General features: G+C 36.1%; 3 protein-coding genes across 3 annotated transcripts in view; all 3 read left to right on the top strand.

Annotated features, from left to right (window-relative positions):
* Positions 1-1,763, top strand: part of LOC108687572 (SPARC) — a 19,735-nt gene extending 17,972 nt beyond the window's left edge. Inside the window, exon 6 of the mRNA XM_018193425.1 lies at positions 355-1,763. Coding sequence (XP_018048914.1) covers positions 355-411 — 57 coding nt within the window. The 3' untranslated portion in view covers positions 412-1,763. The remainder of the gene's footprint in view (positions 1-354) is intronic.
* Positions 1,764-2,972: 1,209 nt separating this feature from the next.
* LOC108687573 (histone H2A.V) lies at positions 2,973-12,773 on the top strand. Its single transcript, XM_018193426.1, has 5 exons — positions 2,973-3,169; positions 3,316-3,393; positions 9,553-9,666; positions 10,733-10,862; positions 11,394-12,773. The coding sequence occupies exons 1-5, from the start codon at positions 3,167-3,169 to the stop codon at positions 11,453-11,455; spliced, it is 387 nt and encodes a 128-aa protein (XP_018048915.1). The 5' UTR covers positions 2,973-3,166; the 3' UTR covers positions 11,456-12,773.
* A 1,453-nt stretch (positions 12,774-14,226) lies between these two features.
* Positions 14,227-20,620, top strand: part of LOC108687571 (cadherin-87A-like) — a 279,899-nt gene continuing 273,505 nt past the window's right edge. The window contains exons 1-2 of the mRNA XM_018193424.1: positions 14,227-14,610; positions 17,779-17,919. Of these exons, the coding sequence (XP_018048913.1) occupies positions 17,882-17,919 (38 nt within the window). The 5' untranslated portion in view covers positions 14,227-14,610; positions 17,779-17,881. The remainder of the gene's footprint in view (positions 14,611-17,778; positions 17,920-20,620) is intronic.

Genomic DNA, 20,620 nt, shown 5'->3' on the forward strand with positions numbered 1-20,620 from the left:
TACGTAGTCTATATTTCAATAATGTTTTCGAATAAAGCTTATATGAAGTATGTATAAAATATTTATATAATATTTATGAATATAAATATTTATGAATATTTATTATAAATATTCTGTGCTATCTGAGTAAGACTTGAAAAGAACTAGAAATTCAATGTTGGATTCATCAAAATGTTATTCTTATTAAATCCTTTTATTAGCTTAATCAAGACATTTTTCTCCGTATGATATAAAAGATGCCTAAAGAAATGTTTGAAGACATCAAGCCCATTTTATATTTGACGAAAACATTCAATTAATATTAAATAATTTTCTCAATTGTAATGTCAATAATGATAATAATGACAATTTCAGGACGACATAGAAGAAAAATGTGACGAGCTAGCGGAGGCAAACCAGGAGCAATACTAGAGAATTCGAGCCGGAGTCTGTGACTTTGTCGCACCGTTGTGACAGCAAAATTATTATTTAAGCTATTATTATCAAAAAATTTTTTATGAAAGATATACTTTCAATTAGTTTTTGAAAATTTGAATCGCATGACATCTTGCTGCTGCAACGTATTGTTGCTTGCAAAGTCCAGAAAAGTCAGCATAAGAAGGACAACATTAGCGCGAGCGATGCGGGATGGGACGCGAGGCGAGGCGAGCACAATAGCGGACGGCGAGCGGGATTCGGGAATAATCGGGGAAGACGCGAAGGACGCAGGTGACGCGCAGGGTAGGGTAGGGCAGAGGAACGGCGAGAGTCGGCGAGAGACTGGATGAGAGACGGCGGCTGGGGAAAAATGGCGGGAAAAATCCTCGCCAACGCGCGCGCGCGCATGGAAGCGCCAGCGCGCAGGTCCCGCGCGCATCGACGAGTCGATACCGCGCGGATGAGAGAGGCATCGTCGTCGATGCTGATACGGCACCCGAGGCCTGCCAACCGACAATTAACCGACATCAGACAACTCGACGCCTCAATAATACAGGCGTAATTATCATCGCTCGAAACAACGGAATTCGCGATCACGAGCCGATCACGGTCCGATCCGACAGGGAGAAATTCGAATTTCCGCGTAATCGAACGCTCTCGCTCGTCGATCCTCTTCGATACTTGGAATCACATGATGCAATTAATTCGAATTTAAGCGTCAACTGAATGATTCACGAGTAAACGTAGAAAATTTCCGTTCGGAAGCAAACAGAGGAATTTATGGGAAACAATTACGAAAGTAATTTCTATTACGAGCATCATTCGGATGATTTGAATTTGGATAACATACAAAAGCGTATTTCAATTATGAACATATAAATGAAAACTTGCTCGGGCTGCGGATAGAAGGAATGCGTCATCCGTAGCTCGAAGGGAGAGGCAGATTCGTTCGTGTAATATGTCCAATCGCGAGGCTAAAAATAAACGCAGCAGGATATTTTATCGACGAACGCGCAGATTCCGAAATGTTTGAATAGCGTCACAGGGGTGGATATTTACATCATTATTTGCCATTTCATAATCACTCCATAGAAAATCCGCGAAACGTTCGCTTCGCCGTCCGACAATCAGCCACGTAAAGACTTAGATAAAACATGGAAATTCTTCCTCCGAGAAAGGATATTGCCGGTGCTATATTATCATAGAGGATTCGACATGAAAATGGCCGACTCGTTCGTGCTTCTTATAGTATAATTTTTGCAGCCTTGTAGTGCACGATTTTTCTATATGTGACTTTTTGTAATGAAATCACTGCCTTTTTTCGTCAATAAAGAGAAGTAATACTATTCGAGTTTTGTGATGTCATGTAATACACATCTCTCTCTCTCTCTCTCTCTCTCTCTCTCTCTCTCTCTCTCTCTCTCACTGCCATTTTCTTGAGCTCATAAATTGAGCTCATATATTATGTTTCCTTTTCCTGTGTTGTTTATAAGGTCACATCCGTTTAACTTCTAATTTAATATTAATTATTACAGAATATTTTACAACAGATATTTATTATTTTACATTTTTATATTTATTAAACGTAATTCTTCCGAAATGTAAATTAAGATCTATCTTTAATTAACAATATAATAATATAGTTGTAAATTAACATATATATATTGTTATACAATGATTTTATATTATTGACATATATTTCAGCGATAACATTTGGCAAACATATCGTACCGCGAGAATGCAGGATCGAAATATTGTTGTTGAGAAAATACAATATTGTTATGCGATATTATATTATTGACTGTAACTGTGAAGAACGCGGCAGTTTGTTTACGATGTAATTCCATCTGATGCACAATTGTGAATTTATAATCAATAATTTATACATGCAATAATGTATACATTATTTCGTGCTCTGTTTTTATTATTTTTTCTACATATGCATAAAAATCAAAAACATATCCCAAGCAAAACAAATCATGCCGAAATGACGTTATAATGAAACATAACTGAAAAATAAATTTTAATAATGACATTAATTTTGATGTTACAATGATTTGTTTCGCTTGGTATTGTAAAAGAAATTGTTTTGTATATCGTAAAGAATGAAAGAAAAACACGATGACTGATATACGGAAGGAAAAGGAAATCAATTCTAACGTATTTCGTATGCCATATGTTCAGCAACGTAGCAAACATAGCAAACATAATACTGATCGTTACAATATATCTCATTGCAATGTATTTAAAATAATATAGAATTGTCGTCAGTTAAGCACGATTAGAATATTTGATCTCTAGATAGCGTGACACGCGCAAGTGCGTTACAACGTATCGTTTTTATGTCTCTGTTTACTTCATTTTTATTCATACGACCTATCGTTGAAACGACGACGCGACGTGACGTATTATAACATATACATAGTTATATATACACGGGACAGGCGAGGAGGCGAGCAAGAATCGTTGGCGCATACGCGTGGTGCGCGTGATGCGCACGGCACGGGCCGAGAGCCGAGAATCGTTTATCGCCTCGACCAATAACTCGATGAGTTGGCCGCCAGGCGGCGTCTCGCACCTCCGCAGAGGCTTCGCCTCTATTGGTTGACGGCCGGTCACGTGGCACGACCGCGGGACGCGCCCGCAGCGCCAAGCGCATTTGGCGGGCTCGTCGCGTTTAGACGGCGTCGTTCGTGGCTGCTCGTAAGTCTTTCGTGCTGTGTGAAGTGTCGAATATCCACGTCGCGCAATGGTGAGTATCCGCGAGTTTTTGACGCGTACGACGGCCATCCGTGCCTACTGTCGGCGTCCCCGCACGCCGCGGACCCTCCTCCATCGACTGGCGGAGTTTCGCGGCTGGATCTTGCGAATTAACCTGTGATTTTCGTGTCTGAACAGGCTGGCGGTAAGGCGGGCAAGGACTCTGGCAAGGCAAAGGCGAAGGCGGTCTCGCGTTCGGCTAGGGCCGGCCTTCAGGTGAGTCGTGTGAGATGTTTCGACGCGGCTAACATACGTCGACGAAGGATCGATTTTCCCGGACAATAACGCGTATTTTCCCCGATGGCATCTCTCTGGACCTCCTCGCATTCTCCATCTCGTGCGCTCTCGCGGCTTTGCAGGTTAAATCATCATGGTTGTGGCGCGAAAAGTCCGGCCGACTCTCGAGACCGCAGCCAGCGAAGCGGTTTTCCATGGCACATCGCGTGCCTGGACACGTCGTTACGGACGCGTCGCGATATCGCGTACCTCGCTCTACCCACGCCACGCCAAATCTTCGAGAAACGTCCCTGGAACGGTTTATTTTTCGAATTTCGTTGCGAGTCGTACGCTGATAATTTTCAAACGTGACCGACCGGCTTCCTCGCATTCCGGATCGTCCCTTCCTTTCTCTTTCTCACTGCCCGGGATCATTTCGGCGGGATTATTTAGCTTCGCGGCGAGCCCGGCGACCCGCTGTAAATCGAGAATAAATTTTTGCCGCGAATCGGCGGTCGTGCAAACTCCCAACTTTGCAGACTGATACGGACGAGTCCGAACGTTCCAACTGACACAAGCCGAAAGCGTAGTTCCGTTCGCTATTTGTTGTTTCCTCGTCCGTCCCTGAGCGATCGTCTCGCGACCGACACGACCGACGATTGTCATCGATACTCGCGCGGCTGAGCTTGTTTTTATCGTATTTATGTTCGTTGCGACCGCGCGGTTGTCCATCGATCGTGCGTGCCGTCGCGTTTATTCGCCGACTTAAGCTCCCCGTCGCGTCGACGGGACAGGAATCGTATGGTTCCGCATCGGACGGCCGATCGAGGAGGCGCGAGAATTGCGAATTTGAATCGCCAATTTTCACTTATGTTTAAGATGATCTTATTATTGGCTGTCTACAATGGGAGGAATATTGTGTAGCATTAAAGAAACTTTAAGAAATTGACCAATTATAGTCGATTCTAATTTTTTATTGTGATTATTCGATTTCTTACTGTTATAATTTACATCATAAGTTTGTTCATGTTGCTTGAAATTCCCCAAAATTTTTCCACTAAAAGGAGATAAATATATGTGAGGCAATGAAGAGAGAAAAAGCGCGGGATGCAGAGTACAAGAGCAAAAGGTACAAGCAGCGCGAACAGATCTATTGTAGACAAACTCTTTATGGTTCCATCTACAATGGAAGTAATATTGTGTAGTAAACCGTCAGCTGTTAGACGTTGACCAATCACAGATCATTCTCACGTTTGACTGCGATTGGTCGATTTCCTATGCATATTTCTTATATATAGTTTATTACACCATGGGTGCTTTCCATTTGATAACACAAGTCGACACAAGCTATCCTTAACATTCAAAGAGAGAACAACGTTGTGTCGAGACTTGTCATCAAATGGAAAACACCTCATATTATTCCCATATAGACAACTTTTTAAATACAGCCTTCAGATACACTGCTCTGTGATTGGCTTGTATCTCAAGACTGTACTTAAGACACAGTCTTAAATATAAAAATTGATTATAAATACCGATCTTCATCTTTCCTCGATCGCGATACATCGTTGCGTGGGTGATGTTGCTTTCTAATTGTCGGATATTTCAATCGATCGTTTGTCGTTTATACTGGGTTATTATTTACTACCAACTAATAAAGAGCACGTTTTGAAAATATCATCCCGGTACATTTCATTCATTTCTCCATAATCATGCGAGGAATGTTGCCCATTTGATGCGGAATGCAATTTTCGTTGATGCAATTTGACGATCAGGGTGTGTTCTATTTGACTCTCACAATGCTCGACGAGCGATTATCTTTGCTTAACATTTGATGAATAAGGATGAAATATTCAACGAGCGTCGTGGGTATCAAGTGTCAATGCACCCCCGTGATGCAACAAAATTTCGTTGAATAAAACTGAAATTACGTAATATAGGACGGAAATAAACGTAGCGAGTGATGACATTATTTATTATTTATTTATTTTTTTTTCGAAATGAATCATGATCTGTTTATTGAGTTTAAATTCACATCGTATTTGGTTCGGTTTGTTATTATTGCAAACCATCTGCATTAAGTAATTTGATAATTAAACATTAAAAGTATCTTATTTTCATCATCAGATGAATTAAAATGAAAGCAGCGGTGCTTTTTGAATAAAAATATTTTGTTCAAACAAAAACTGTTCTCTTATTTTTGTTTAATTTAAATATAATACGTTTTAACAAAATTAGAGATTTACAGAAAGTTACGTCCTCTCGAAAAAAATAAAAAAATAAAAAATTCATGACCGCGATTAAGTGAATTGGTGTTAGTTATCGCTGTTTATTGAAAGTTCTAGTCGATTTTTTGATATATTAATCGACATGCGTTTCCACAATTGTGATTAAAATTCTCAATTGTAATCACGCTCGTTTAAATGTTAACTAAAAATGCCTGTTCAAAGTATCACATCGATGAGCAAAATCTTTGTCGTGTTGAATACGATCGAATCTTCTTTGTTTACAAGCATCGCATATGCTTACATTTAGCTGATTTAGATCAGTTTTTATCGATGTCATTTATAATCTCGATTTAACTTGTTTTTTCCTTTTTCTAATTTTTATACTCATTTCTACCAATATATATTAATTTTAATCTTCAATAAACGATTTATTATTAATTTTAATTTTACTTAATTTTAATTTTACTTAATTTTCACCTTTTTGTAATTTTTATGCTCATTTCTACGAACAGATATCTGTTCGCGTTGCTTGCATTTTTTTGCACTAAGCATTTTCGCTCTCTTTCTCTTTAATGCCCGAATATATATTTATCTTATTTTATGTGCAAAAATTTTTGGAGATTTTATCAACGCGAATAGATTTAGATTAAATTTAATTTTGGTTTAACTTATTTTTTTCTAATTCTAATTATTAGAAAAGAGTAATCTAAATAGAGATTAAAGTTAATCTTACATTGACGATGAACTGGGCTTTAATATTAATGCAAGTGAGGAAATGGGCTCCTAGGAAATTACAAATCGATATTCCTGCTCGATAATTTCGTCGCCAATAACATTTGGCAAATAAGATTACTTCGATATACCACACATTCTTAAAAAGAAAGATTAGAGCCACTTTTCCGCGAGACGATACTCGGAAACAACTTTCCGCCAGCAGGAATTAATTATACTTTCTTCGTACTTTGGAGTACATACCAGAAATCGTGCAAAAATTAAGCATATTCAACAAGTCTCGATAGCCCAGATATTTCCGGTTATTTACAATTCTCGTCGAACGGTGCTCTTTGTGAAAATTCTCGACGCGTCTTGGGAAAGATAAAAAGTTATAGCCATTATTCTGCTATTAAATAATCTTAGCCGATTAAATACAAAAGATTATAACAAAAATGTGTGTCACTCGTGCAGCATGATCCGATAAAACTTTTAGCTGACGATTAAACTTTGAAGTCGCGGTTTGTAATAAATGAGCGTGAGATACAGCTTGTGTTTCCACTTGGAGTATGGTTCGAATTTAGACTTTTTTCTGACAAACTTACTGTACATCATACAAATTCTCATTCTTATGAGTTAGAATTTTTGTGGGAACGGAACATTTCGACATGTCGATTGTGAACCCGGTATCAGTGGTGACAAAATTATTGTGCAACAATATCGACCGCGTTTGAGACAGGAGAGGGAAGAGAGAGAGAGAGAGAGAGAGAGAGAGATAGAGAGAGAGAGAGAGAAAGAGAGAGAGAGAGTGAGTGAGTGAGTGAGTGAGTGAGTGAGTGAGTGAGTGAATGAGCGAGTGAGTGAGTGAGGGAGAGGGAGAGTGAAAACTAGCCACTTACACGGCACGGAGAATCTTCGAATGAGAGAATGAGAGAATTTTAGAGAGCATCAGACGAGATGGATAGCTCTAGCTAGAGAGAGGTTCTCAAACGCGTCTCGAGGCGTCGGATGATGAAACTGCCAAAAATCAGAGAGCGAGAGAGAGAGAGAGAAAGAGAGAGGAGCGGCAGGGCGAAAGGGATAGAGATGGAGAGAGAAAGAGCGAGCCAAATCGTACCGCTCGATATTCGTTGCGTGAGAACAGGACGAGGTCTGATATTCGCGCGGTTCCGCGAACAGAGCCGAGAGATGAGCAGGAATTTTCCTTTCTCCCTCTCTTTTTCCCTCTTGGGGGAGAACGACGCGGAATGTTGAAATGACGAGGCGGAATGTGCCCGGGACGTTCCGCGACGAGCAGACACGACTTCCCGGGGCGACGATCCTCGCGGAAGAGGACGGATGGAACGACCGAGGTTCATTTCGGTTGCGTTGTGTTATGGAACGTTACGCGGAAATCCATGCTGTCGCTTATCGCTCGATATTCCGCCTCGACCGAGAGCTGAGAGAGGCTACCGACGCCGTGACCGACAACGACCGGATGTCATATGAATGGATAGTAGACGCGAGTTGATCCGTCCAGAAAACGTTCGACCGATACTGACGCAAAAGTTCCGGCAGAAGTCACTAGACGCGTCCTCAGTGGCGAATTAAGATACAGGTGCCCTAGCGCAAGGAAGTTTCAAGAATCTCGCAATTATTGATTTAAGTCGATATCATTGATATGTCAACATTTGGTGATTAAATTGTGGTGTCAGGTGACTGAATTATTGATTTCTATTCTCGTATCTCGTATCGGTGCATGTCGCAAAATGCTACATAAAATGAAATATTGTTGATCGTAAAATACATGTTCATTCCTACCAACGTAGAGTAACTTTAATCTCAATTTAATTTATTTTTATTTTTTTTTCGAATTTTAAAAATTGAAAAAAATGAAGAGTAAATTGAACAGGCATTAATCTTTAAGCAATAATAAGAATTTTTAACAAATAATTCTGGATTTTAGGGTATATTTCTGCTATATTTCTGAGGATTTAAGTGATTTAAATTTTTAATATTTCGACTTATTTATTATTTTTTTTTTATTATAATTTTATTATAATTTTCTTTTATTAAATTTCTTTTGTGCAGCCCTAAATAAACACTTTCTGCATTCATAGGGGAACCGTTTCTTAAATGCAGTGAATCCATCGAGAACATTGTTCAGATCAAATGTAGTTTTATTTAAGTAATTTTAATTCGTTACTAATTATTCGTTAATTACGTATAAAATAATTATTCAACCTTGAACATAGCTTTAAATACGATTTATATCGCAAATTGTTCATATTCGCGTCTTGATGCAAATCTTCCGAGCAGAAAATTTGAAAGTTTATTTTAAATACGAAATTGTTGAGATTTATATAAGTTTTTTTGTGTTATTTTCATCTTCTAGTTTACAAATATTTGAAATTGCTCTTATCTAGAATGTTTTACTTAATAATGAGACCATTATTGAGTCTTTTTACGGAATGTTTTTATCACATTTAGTGTTTGTCAGCGACAAACGATATATTTATTACATTATTTGCTTTACTTATTCCATTGTTATTTTACTTATTTTATATTTTACGGAAAAACTTATTTCATATTTACATGTTTTTTTTTTCGTGTCTTGCCTATCGTTATTTTTTTCGAATATTCCTGTAAGATTTGGGCAATATTAACATTTAATAAACATTTCAACATAAATAAGTTTAAAGATCCAAATTTAAAAATATAATGTCTACAGGTATAAAATTAAAAATATAACTTCAAATTCAGTTAATTTTTTAATTATTTCTTCGGAATATTTTCGTATTCGGGATATCGTTTCCAATCGTAAATGTAAGCAACAAAATAAAATTTTGCGCCTTAATCATCTAATTTAGATATAATGCAAAAGTTGTTCGGTCTTATTAGACGTCGAGTATACTTTATGTATATATATTATTGACAGCGTCTGGAAAATAGGATGCTGGTAATGATGTTTACGAAGTTTACCATATAACTACGTGATAGTCGAACAGTCGTTCCCTTTTCGCTCTGAACCTAAAGTCTAACTTCGAGACCGAGCTTTTTATATCACTATACACGTATTACATACATTTCTGCGCGTAATAGTGACGTCAAGCTCTCACATGTAAGAAACATATACTGGGTGTCGAGGTGACGAGGGGCTGCAGGTACTATTATCGCTCTCGTCAAATCGCTTTCCCGGGATGAGAAAAGCGCGGGCTAATACCACCGTCTCTTATTACAGTTCCCCGTAGGCAGAATTCACAGGCATTTGAAAAACAGAACCACGAGTCATGGTCGGGTAGGCGCTACTGCGGCAGTCTACAGCGCGGCCATTTTGGAATACCTTACGGCCGAGGTAAGTGAATATATGTGTGTGTGTGTATGTGTGTGTGTGTGTGTGTGTGTTCGCGCGCGCGCGCGCGCGTGTGTATGAGAGAGAGAGAGAGAGAGAGAGAGAGAGAGAGAGAGAGAGAGAGAGAATGCGAGAGATTGTAACTGATATTGTAACCAAGACCGAAATCGAGACTCCATTCAGTTCCGAGAAATCTCATAAGATCGAGGATTTCGTATGACAACTGATAATTTGACAATTGAAAATTTAAACGAAAGGAGATATCGATACAGATAAGAATTAAATCGGTTTAAACCGACAAAAGAGAAGATAGGAGATAGGAAGCGAACAATAAATAATTATAAATGATAACGGTGAAAAGCAGGATTATTTGTGAGAAAAATATTTATGCATTTAATTGTATTATTGTTTTTATCATTAACACATTGCGTTTGCAAAAACGTTAGAAATATCTTAAAACGTTTTATCTAATCGTTAATTACAGTTTGAATATAGTTGGAAACAGTGTAATTTGATGTAAATTTAGTTAAAATTAGACTTAAGACGCAGTTACATTATTTAATATCTAATTATTGAACTGTTTATATTTTATGCAATGTAATTAAATAATTAATGTGCAATAATGTTTATGCTGACGTAAATTCAGGAAGGGGACAAAGAAAGAAGAAGGAGACAAAGAAAGAGTGGACATTGTATACAGAAGAGAGAGAGAGAGAGAGAGAGAGAGAGAGAGAGAGAGAGAGAGAGAGAGAATTAAAATATAGGCAGAAAACCGTGTTACAAACGCGGCATCACAAGTGTGGTGGCGTCGCAGTCTCTAAAAAACATGACTCTTTCCCGCTTTTATTTTTGAGTTGAATTTATTTTAAATTAATTAAATATTTAATATTGAAGGCAATATATTTATTGAAATTAAAATTGCCATGTACACGCGAGAGAGTAATTCACTTTGACTGACAATCATTTTTATGGCTTGTTATTTTCATTGTTTGTATGGCTATTATCAATATATTTTATTTTCTATAGAATGGTTTAACATTAAACAGTTACAATTTCTGTTTGCTCTCAGGTATTGGAGTTGGCGGGAAATGCATCAAAGGATCTGAAAGTTAAACGTATTACACCTAGACATTTGCAACTCGCTATTCGTGGTGACGAAGAATTAGATAGTCTCATTAAGGCAACTATTGCAGGAGGAGGTACGTGTCTTTTCATAATTTTTATATAGCTTATATGTTTAACTATAATTATTAACGTAATTTAATTATTCTTAATTATTTATAATTTCGAACATTATCAACTTTATGGGATAACATTTTGTATGTAGTAATGTTCAAAGTTTCTGTACATATGTAGTTTATTGCTAATTTTTTTTATGACTTTTATTTATACCAGTGAAAAAACGAGAAGAAAATTTATAAATACAATAGAATATTTTATTCACTTCAACAAACAGAAGGGAACTTGTTTTACAAGAAATGAGAGGCTTTATAGCCTCACATATTCTTCTGCACTTCTATTTGCATCTAATTACATAATCTTTTCTCTAAAACTACTCATTCCTTACTTCGAATGTCTTAATTAATTCCTATTCTCTTCTAACTTTATATACTCTTCTACCTTCCCCCTTAGGATTCTTTATTACAATCTATATTTTCAACCATCTGTTTCATACTACTGACATACTTCCTTTGAGAAAGAAATTTATGTATATTGTTGTTTGATTGCAGGTGTTATTCCACATATCCACAAATCACTTATTGGCAAGAAGGGTTCGCAGAAGCCAGCATAATTTAGCGATAATTGACATTGAATATTTTAAGATTCGTGGACAAACGGGAGGAGGAAAGAGTTGGTCCAGTGCTTGTTAACAAAGTGTACCTAGATTACTAAATCGATGGCGAGACTGGCGTGATATATACATAGATATATATATATAGATATATAAATAAAACAGTATATTGAGATATAATTTAATATAGATAAAAAAATAAGAGTTAAAGAAAGACAAATGTTCATTGACAATTGACAAACGGACAAGACAGGGAGAGAGAATGGATTCTAGGCCGAGTGTAGGAAATTTTAGTGTGTTACGAGCGATGCGTTATAGCATGGCTCGAGATGACGGAAGTCTTTGGTAGTTTGCAACTTTTGAACATTGTGAAAACATCAGAGAACATATGAAAATCTGTTTAATTACCATGTTTGATTATTTACAACTGTGAACGATTATTTTACCAAACCGTCATCGTTGTCTCATTTTCGGTTTTGAATCGCGTCATGTACTTCTAAGAGACAGGCTTTGTTAATTTGCTTTCAAATAACTCTCATTTCACAATCTCGTACAACACAATAAATCCAATTCATTGTTTCATATGAATTTAATATGCTATTAAACTTCATATATACGTTTATGTTGATAAAATTCCGCAGATTATGAACAACTAATCAATAGTTCCTTATTGTTGAATTATAATAAGAAAAGAAAAATGGCAAACTTCAGTGTAATTTTTGACTTAAAGTAACTTCATTCAAACTCCATTTGGCCAAATTCATATAAAATATATAATAAAATTTCAATTTGCTAGTTAAATATTAAATCGTCTCGCGCGTTCATCACGGTTCACAAGTTTCTTGCGCTTTCCTCCTGTCAGAATCACGAAGATTATTATAAGGTTTCGATAATAATAGCAACGATTCCAGAGTTTGAAAGTTTAACCATATGACTCGATTGTACATAACAGTTTTAATTACATACAGAAAACTCGTGTAACATATGGATGAAATTGAGTTTGTGAATATTAAGTTCTGTGAGCTGCTAAAATTAAATGAGCTTTTCATCTCAAAAACCAGATTGTGGAATGTTTAGTTCTGTTACAAATTTTTTTTATCTTGCGAGCTAATAAGCGAAGACTGACTTCGTTTCTTGTAAAATAATTTGAAAAATAGATACAGAAACGATTCGATACATCCGATGATTTATTGATGATTTGCACATATGAAAACGTGCCTATTTTTTATTTCCGTTCATTTTTTTCTTTCTAATTTTAATGTTTGTCACTTCGTTGTTTCTACGATTTAGCTTAATTTTTATTGTACCTACACAGTTTCGCACCATATGTAAAACGTTCATTTTCATACATAATAAAGATAAATTTTATTAAACTTTGCATGCATATCATAAATTTGTACCATATGTAAAACATTTATCAGACAAAGTTAAACTGTGTTATGAACTATTGCTTTGTATAAAATGATGAATTAGGAGAAAGTACATATTTTATTACTTAAAAGAAGTAAATTTAATTTTACTTTCATAAAAATTTTTAATATAAGATGTTTGTTGGTCGTATAAATTTTATTAAATTGCTTGTAAATAAAATTATTGCGACACTATATATAAGATTTTGATTTAGGAGCTATGTATTTTATTTTTTAAGAGAGAATGAACTATAATTTTATTTCCATGAGCAGTTCAATGCTTCTAATGTAGAACGTTTGTTGGTCATAAATTGTATTAAACTCTCTCTGCAAATCGTAAATTACTGCAATAATTTATACAAGATATTAATTTAGAACGTACGTATCTTATTCTTTTAGAAAAGAAACTAATTTTATTTTCATAAGCAATTTGAATTATAAAAAAGAAATATTGGAAGAATATACATGAAGAATTTATATCAAAGAAAAAAAATTGCATGTTTATCATAGGTATTTATATACCTATCTCAAAATAAAAAAAACTAGAGATGATGTGGGCATCATCCTTTTGTATATACATCGATTTTATAAATAAGCTACGATTCCACTCGGTCGCTCTTAATGGCTTCAGGTATTGCTGGATATCGAAAATAGATACGCTTCGATATATATTCATATATGTATTTCGTTGCCGACGTGACGACAGGCGACAGCCCTGACCATGCAAGCATTGCAAGCTTAAGCATGTCCGTACGGTGGCGTCGTCTGGCAAGTAACGCGTAAAGTTGCCGCGGTTCCGTCCCCGCCAATTTTACGAGCTGCTCTCGCCGGGCACGCCGCACGATAGCTGTTAAAATTGGTGGGGCGGGAGGGGAAGGAGTGCCCGCGCCTGCGCGTTATTGGCGAGCGCGAGCGAAACGGAGCTCCCCCCCACTCTTGCGATGGTTACGGCGCTTGGAGCTTGGAGTAGACGAGTAGTTGGAGTGAGTGAAGTCGCAGTCGCCTTTCACGGGTACGGTCGGGTTGGTCGGTCGGTCGTTCGTTCGGTCGGTCGGTCGCCCGAGCGGGGCTTGGAGTAGCGTACACGTTCGCGATCGCTCCTTCGTCGGAGTCGCTCCGGGAATTAACGTCGTTGCTGGTGCATCCTTGGTAAGGACCGGCTGTGTGACACGCGACAGGCGCGCGCACGCATACGACGCATACCTCGCTGTCCCGGGCGCGCACTTGGCTCGCGGTGACAAATCGCGTGGCGTGGAACAAGAGTCGAAAGTGTGTATCTCCCCTAAGACGCGTGTCCTTCCGTCTCATCCTATTATCATCGTATTACGACATCAAAAAAAAGAGATCGTGAGAGGTAGACGTGCGTGTGCGCGCGCGCGCGTGTGTGTGTGTCTCTCATCTCCAGTCATTTAAAAACACGCATCGCCTTGAAGTTACCGCTGCGTCCGTCCGGTATATGTACTCCGCTATCGCGTGAAGTTGCCGGTACGCACATCGTCTGCATGCAAATTGAACGTGCGCGCGCGCGAGTTCGTGATCATTTTTCCTGCCGGCGATCCTCTCCTACTCGCGATCAGTGCCAGTCGCGTGCGGAATTCGTATCCGAGAGTTCAAGGAAAGAGCACGCCGTCCCCTTTCCTTTCTCGCTCGCCTCGCTTTACGTCGTCATCAGGTTGTCGTTCTACGTTGTTCGAGATAAGACAAAAAATCATCCGTTCCCGGCTTCCGTTTACACGACGTGATCAGGTAGGACGTTCGCTTGCTATTTCGAAGGCATGTTGTAACAATTTCTGAATTGCATTACGAGATAAAACGAGAATTATTTGATAATTTTTGTCTGTTCCCTATGCTTGCAAATACTGATGATATTTTGACATCAAAATTGACGAATGGTTATTCAAGTCAAGTGGGAAGTTAAAGAATGTAATAATTTAAATCCATATATATCTTTATATATCTTTATATATCTTTTATATTATATTATAATTAATATTCAGTTGCTAAGATTTTCGATATCTTTAAATACTATAAATTGGATTTTATCTACGATGAGGACATTCGTCAATAGAAAGTAAATGGCCGCATTCAGCAGAATGTTTATTTTGTAACTACTGGAAGTTTTCTGCGCTGAGATAATAGAACTGTTCTTTTAGATCTAAAAGTACAATTCAATGAGTGCGAAGAAAACTTCCAACAGTTACAAAATAAACATTCTGCTGAATGCGGCCAATGCACTGAAAAGAAAATTTACTAAATCTTACTACATGTTTCTTTGAATAGTACTAAATAAACATTTACTTATAGTAATAAATATTTGCTCAACCAAAAATAGTTAATCAAATTAATAATTCTTGTATCAAATAAATTCTAATTGCAATTACATAAATAAATGTATGGTTTTAAAATTCTAGAAGAAAACCGTTTTTTTCCAATTTTTCCGCGGATTTTTTCAATTCCTTTTCCAAAAATAGAAAAATTGATGTGTGTATTCGTAAAACCTATCATATTTTTTTTCCGAAAAGAAAATAATTTTAGTTTTCTTTCTGCAATTTGAAAAAAGCTTTTTTTAAAATTATAAATATATGTTTACATTTAGTTAATATTTATTTAGAATTATCTAACAAATATTTATTAAAATTTAGTATTTCTTTCAATGGGAAAAATATATAAAGTTTATTAAAGAGATTATTATTATGTATGATGGGAAAAGCAATTATTTTTGATGTATTGTCGTTGTCAATTCATTTGCTGGCTACATGTCGATAAAATTTTTCTTGTAAAGCCGTATAAAGATGTTATAATTACTTATTACAACTATTAGAAAGAATACCTTTTATTGAATACAGCAAAATTGAAAAGCACGTTACAGAACGTCGATAACTCTTTTTCTTCATCGGATTCGTGCGATAAATGTTTTATTTACGTGGAAATCTGTTTGGTTGCATATTTAATGATATTCATTTTCATATTTTTCCGAAAGTATTTACGGTTGAATAATATTTGATATTATTAGTTACTTTGATGTCTCACGTAACGAATCAGTTTATCCGTATAGTCGATTAAATTCCAGCTAATTATGCCCACAAATTCGAATGATTAATTATTAATTACTCCGAGCCAGTAAAGATTAACGAACATGTGCGTGCAATTATGGTCGTTTGGACGCGACAGATGGAGGGAACGTAATTGCAAACGCCTACCTTCGCATATGTAACGTATTGAGTAAATCAAAGTCTTCGCGCGAAGTCTTCGTTTAATTGACTCGATCTTTTAAGAATATAATCGAAAGCAAGTAATTTGATCAAAGTGTAATTACTTTCTTAATCGCCATATCGCCTTCCCTCGCGCGTATCTAATGTATTAGAAGATGAATTGAGCTGGTACGGATATCTCTTTGATCTAAATTGAGATATGATGGAAAAAACAAACGAATTGATTAATATTTTATCGCGAAAAATCATTATTTTTTCGAAGAAAAGAAGAAAAAGGAAATACATGTGAAGAGAGGGTTCCACATGCGCACAACAATTGGACACATTTGTTTATTTCAGTTGGTGTTTAGAAATTTTCCAATATACCATCCAATTTTATATTAAATTGAGTGATATATTGGAAAATAATTGACGATGTGGACAATTGGGACTCTTCTTACGTGAGAATGGACGCATTTAGCAGATTCAACAGTTGAGTGAACGCTCGCTGCTATTTGTATGTATATTCTTGTCATGGGCGTTGACTACAGTGTAGATGATAAGAAGTATAATATTTCACGTTCGAAATTTTTCCATGTTGGAAACTACACATGGAAATCTACACTTGGAAATCCGAAGAATGTATAAATTATTTTTTGAAATAATTCATTATTTTAATAAAAATGAAAGTTGACTAAATATATAAAAAGTTACGTGTTTACAACTCGATCGGCGGTTGCCTCTTTTACGACCGTCGATTGGTATTTCACTAGTGCCCAAATGTAGCGCTTCGATGAAACGAAAGTGACATTGATCGCATTATTACAATATATAAAATTGATTTTGACAGGAGCAAATTAAAACTACATCGATGTTTTATAATATAATGGAGGTCAAGAAAATAGGGATCCATAATTTAATTTAAAAGATGTCGTTAATTTTTTGAAAAAAGATGTAACCGTGAGAGAAATTATATCAGAACACAAAAATGTAAATAAAACTCCTGCTTACAATCCTGACAACATTCTGCACTGCGGAAAGATCTTTTTCAGCTCTTAAGAGATTAAAAATAACTTATCTACCTTCTACACGCCCATTGTGCGGGAACAAAGATTCTATAACAGTGGGAGTTTTCTAGCAAGAGTATTGCATTTTCTAGATCATCCAATTAGACTTTTAGCCCTCGAAGAATACATCAATAGCAGCGAGCGCTTACTCAATTATTGAGTCTACTGAACTTGAGCTAGTGAATCGTTACTTTGTTGTTTGTCAACGTTAAACAAGGATGAAATGATTCACTGTGTCCTTGCTGGAAAACACTAGGAGTCTGAACCACAAGATGACAAACTTTTGATTAAACTATCGTTTTTGTCAACTTCAGTAAGTTAGAATGAGATAATATAAAAAGAGACAATATATATATATATATATCCCTTCTTTCATATTCTCGTTTTGACAAAACTGCTCATGGTCAGATTCTGTTATAAGGTCTCTAGTATACGAGAAGGACGAGAAGGGAAACGCGATATCGCGAGGCGAGCGAAGTTTCGATTTGAATTCCGCGCGGAACTTGGCGTGCGGCTAACTTCCGATCGTTCGGTTCGAGCGAAAGTCGTCGCTGACGTGACGTGACGCTCGGAATTCGCGTGCGATCAGCGGGTGCGTTTCGTTTCGTCCCGCTAGAACGAAGCCCGCTCCAGAGAAAACGTCTTCTGCTTCGAAGGCTGGTGTGCGCGTCGCCACCGCACGGGGTGCCTGGCATGGAGTGATCTGCTCGCCGCCGTGAGTCTTCCCACGCAGCACGATCGGCCCAGGATTCTTCGAAGATGACGAGCAGGCACGCGGAACGAGCCGTCGCCGCTCGGTGAGTCTCTTTTCCTTTATCGCAAAGCGACGATATTATGGGTCGCATTTTACATATATATGTATGATGCACGATGAACCGGTGAACGTGACTCCGAGCGTACAAGATCCAAACGTTCGGGTCCAAACGTGAGGTCAGTTGCTGGCTCTTACACTATTTTTTGCATTATTATATAATTAGAAAAGTCTGGATTTAGTTGTCGAAAATGAAAGAAAAAAATGAAGGAAAAAATTAAGCACAACGGATTTACAGAAAAAAAATGTAGATGGAAAATATTCGAGAGAGGAGGAAAGAACGAGGAAAGGAAGAAGAAAAGAGAATAGATAAGCTATGAATTTCAAATTTGTTTTTTTCTTTTATTTTTGTGATTACTCTTAGATCTGATCGCGTTGTTTGTACTTTTTGCACTCGGCATCTTTGCTTTCTCTCGCTTCAACGTCCGAATATATTTATCTTCGTTTAAGTGCAAAAGTGTTTGGGGATTTCAAACAATGCGAACCTATTATCTACGAAAGAGAATTCATGAGTTTTGCACTCGATCAATGCAATTTCAATACGTTTGTTGTCTTCTTTTATTTTTGTGATTATTTTATACAAAAGAAAATTCTGTGTTTTGCATTCAAAGATTAATGCAATTATATCCTATATATGTAAAATATTTAAATTGAATATTTATAATTGGCAAAAAAATCATATTCTTCGTTTCTTCTTCTTTCCGGAAAAATATTTGAATATTTGAATTGGCATTTTAAACTTAGAATATTGAAATTATATTCTTCGAAGTACTATTTTGAAATTCCACATTCTTTCTGTGTCTTGGTGAGAATGACCTAAGGCTATATTTTGGTGGATACAAGATAGATTTATTTTAAATTTCGAGCCAAATGTAATACATGAGTTATGGTTTTACCACTGTAAACCCAGAAAGTTCTAAATTTACTGCTGACCGCACTTTATTTTCTACTGAAATAAACAGAAAAAATGTAAAATATTCTTGTATCAACATTTTGAAACAGTTACCGAATTATTAACGACTAAAAATATAGAAGATAATATGAAGATAAGGCTCGAAAATATAGAAGAAAATATGAAGATGGGACTTTTCTCGATGAACTAAATTTTATACAGCTAAATAGATAAAGGTTTTTCCTTTATTTATTTTATCAAATTAAAAAAAGCCGGTTTCCGAGTCGTATAACCTACATATTAATATTAGGTATAGTAAAAAGAAATCCATTCAATTTCATACAAAAATAATGGATTTCTTTTTACTAATATTTATATACACCTAATATTTATATACTATTTAATTTTGTGAACCGAAAGAAAAGAGAAAACTATATCCCGTAAAATATAAAATAAAATATATGTATAAGAAAATTTTAGTGACACAAAGTTGAGTTAAATGAGAAAATTAGAGTGAAAATGCTTGTATATTTTCAAAACAAATTAACAAAGTGGTTTATTTCAAGCTTATAATTAGACTGACTTAAATTAATACAATTAACATAACAATGTAAATACTATATAATAATCTAAATACAATTAATAATAAAATAATATAAAATTACAAATATAAAATTACAAACGTTTTCGGCTTGCAAAGCCTTCTTCAGTGTATAAAAATACATTATTAAATTAACGAATCAATTAGATAGCATATATAATGAAATATTTATAAATCAGTGGTAACAATTCATATAAGATTCGACATGTGTTAAGACAGAAGAAAATAAGAAGATTGTTATGTTAATTGTATTAATTTAAAGCCTAATTATAAGCTCGAAATAAGCCACGACTTTGTTAAATGTTTAAATGAGAAAAAAAACAACTTTCCATATTTGTGTTTTTATATATCTACAAAATAATGAGTAACTGAAACACATTCGAATAATGTTTGACGTTAACAATGATTGTTAAGTAATATCTGGATTGTTGCTAGTGCAAATATAATAAATCCGATATTTCATTTTAGCGATATGAATTTTTTTTGCGCGAGCAATATAATATGATTATGACATAACGCCGTGCGTTGTAATTATTTTTAACGTAATATCCTGTTTTATCCTTTCATGTTTTTTTCCATCGGTTATTGTTATTGTTATTATTATTGCAACTAAGCTAAAAGAGCCTGTTGTGATATTATTTTACCGCGTATAATTTTACCTTTTGCGGCGCCGAGTCTTATCTGATCTGATCGTGCAGTTTAATTCCGCGAAAGATCACCTTTTGAAAATGCTCACCTATATATATTCACCTATATATACCTCGACAGAATCTTGTTTACACGAGCACATGGGGCGTAATATCATTAATGCAAACTTTCGCCGGTCACGAACGCCTTACTCAATTCGGTTTGTTTTCGCGCACACGCGGATGTAACACTTCGCAGGGAGCAATTATGGAACTCGCGGTCTAAGTTCGCCTCGCGAGCAGTCGCGATAATGAACCAAATCGCCGTGCGGTTTCCCGGTGCAACGTTGTGTACATATACGGCTGCCGTTTCGAGAGCATTGTGCGCGTTAACCCTTGAAATAATCTAACGAGAAACGCTATAAGATATCCTCGTTCTCATAATTACCTTTTCGTTCTTCTGTGTTTAAGGATTTACATGATTGTTCCAATCTGAATTAATTTCTATGTATCGTTTAAAAAAGGAGATTTTTTTCCATTTTTTTATGCTTATATATATATATATATA

The sequence above is a fragment of the Atta colombica genome, unplaced genomic scaffold, assembly GCF_001594045.1.
Source record: "Atta colombica isolate Treedump-2 unplaced genomic scaffold, Acol1.0 scaffold208, whole genome shotgun sequence".
NCBI classification, from domain to species: Eukaryota; Metazoa; Arthropoda; class Insecta; order Hymenoptera; family Formicidae; genus Atta; species Atta colombica.

Excerpts from the sequence above, each read along its gene's own strand:
- LOC108687573 (XM_018193426.1), top strand. Across the intron at positions 3,394-9,552 it reads CGGCTAGGGCCGGCCTTCAG|TTCCCCGTAGGCAGAATTCA; the intron begins GTGAGTCGTGTG and ends CTCTTATTACAG. Across the intron at positions 9,667-10,732 it reads TGGAATACCTTACGGCCGAG|GTATTGGAGTTGGCGGGAAA; the intron begins GTAAGTGAATAT and ends GTTTGCTCTCAG.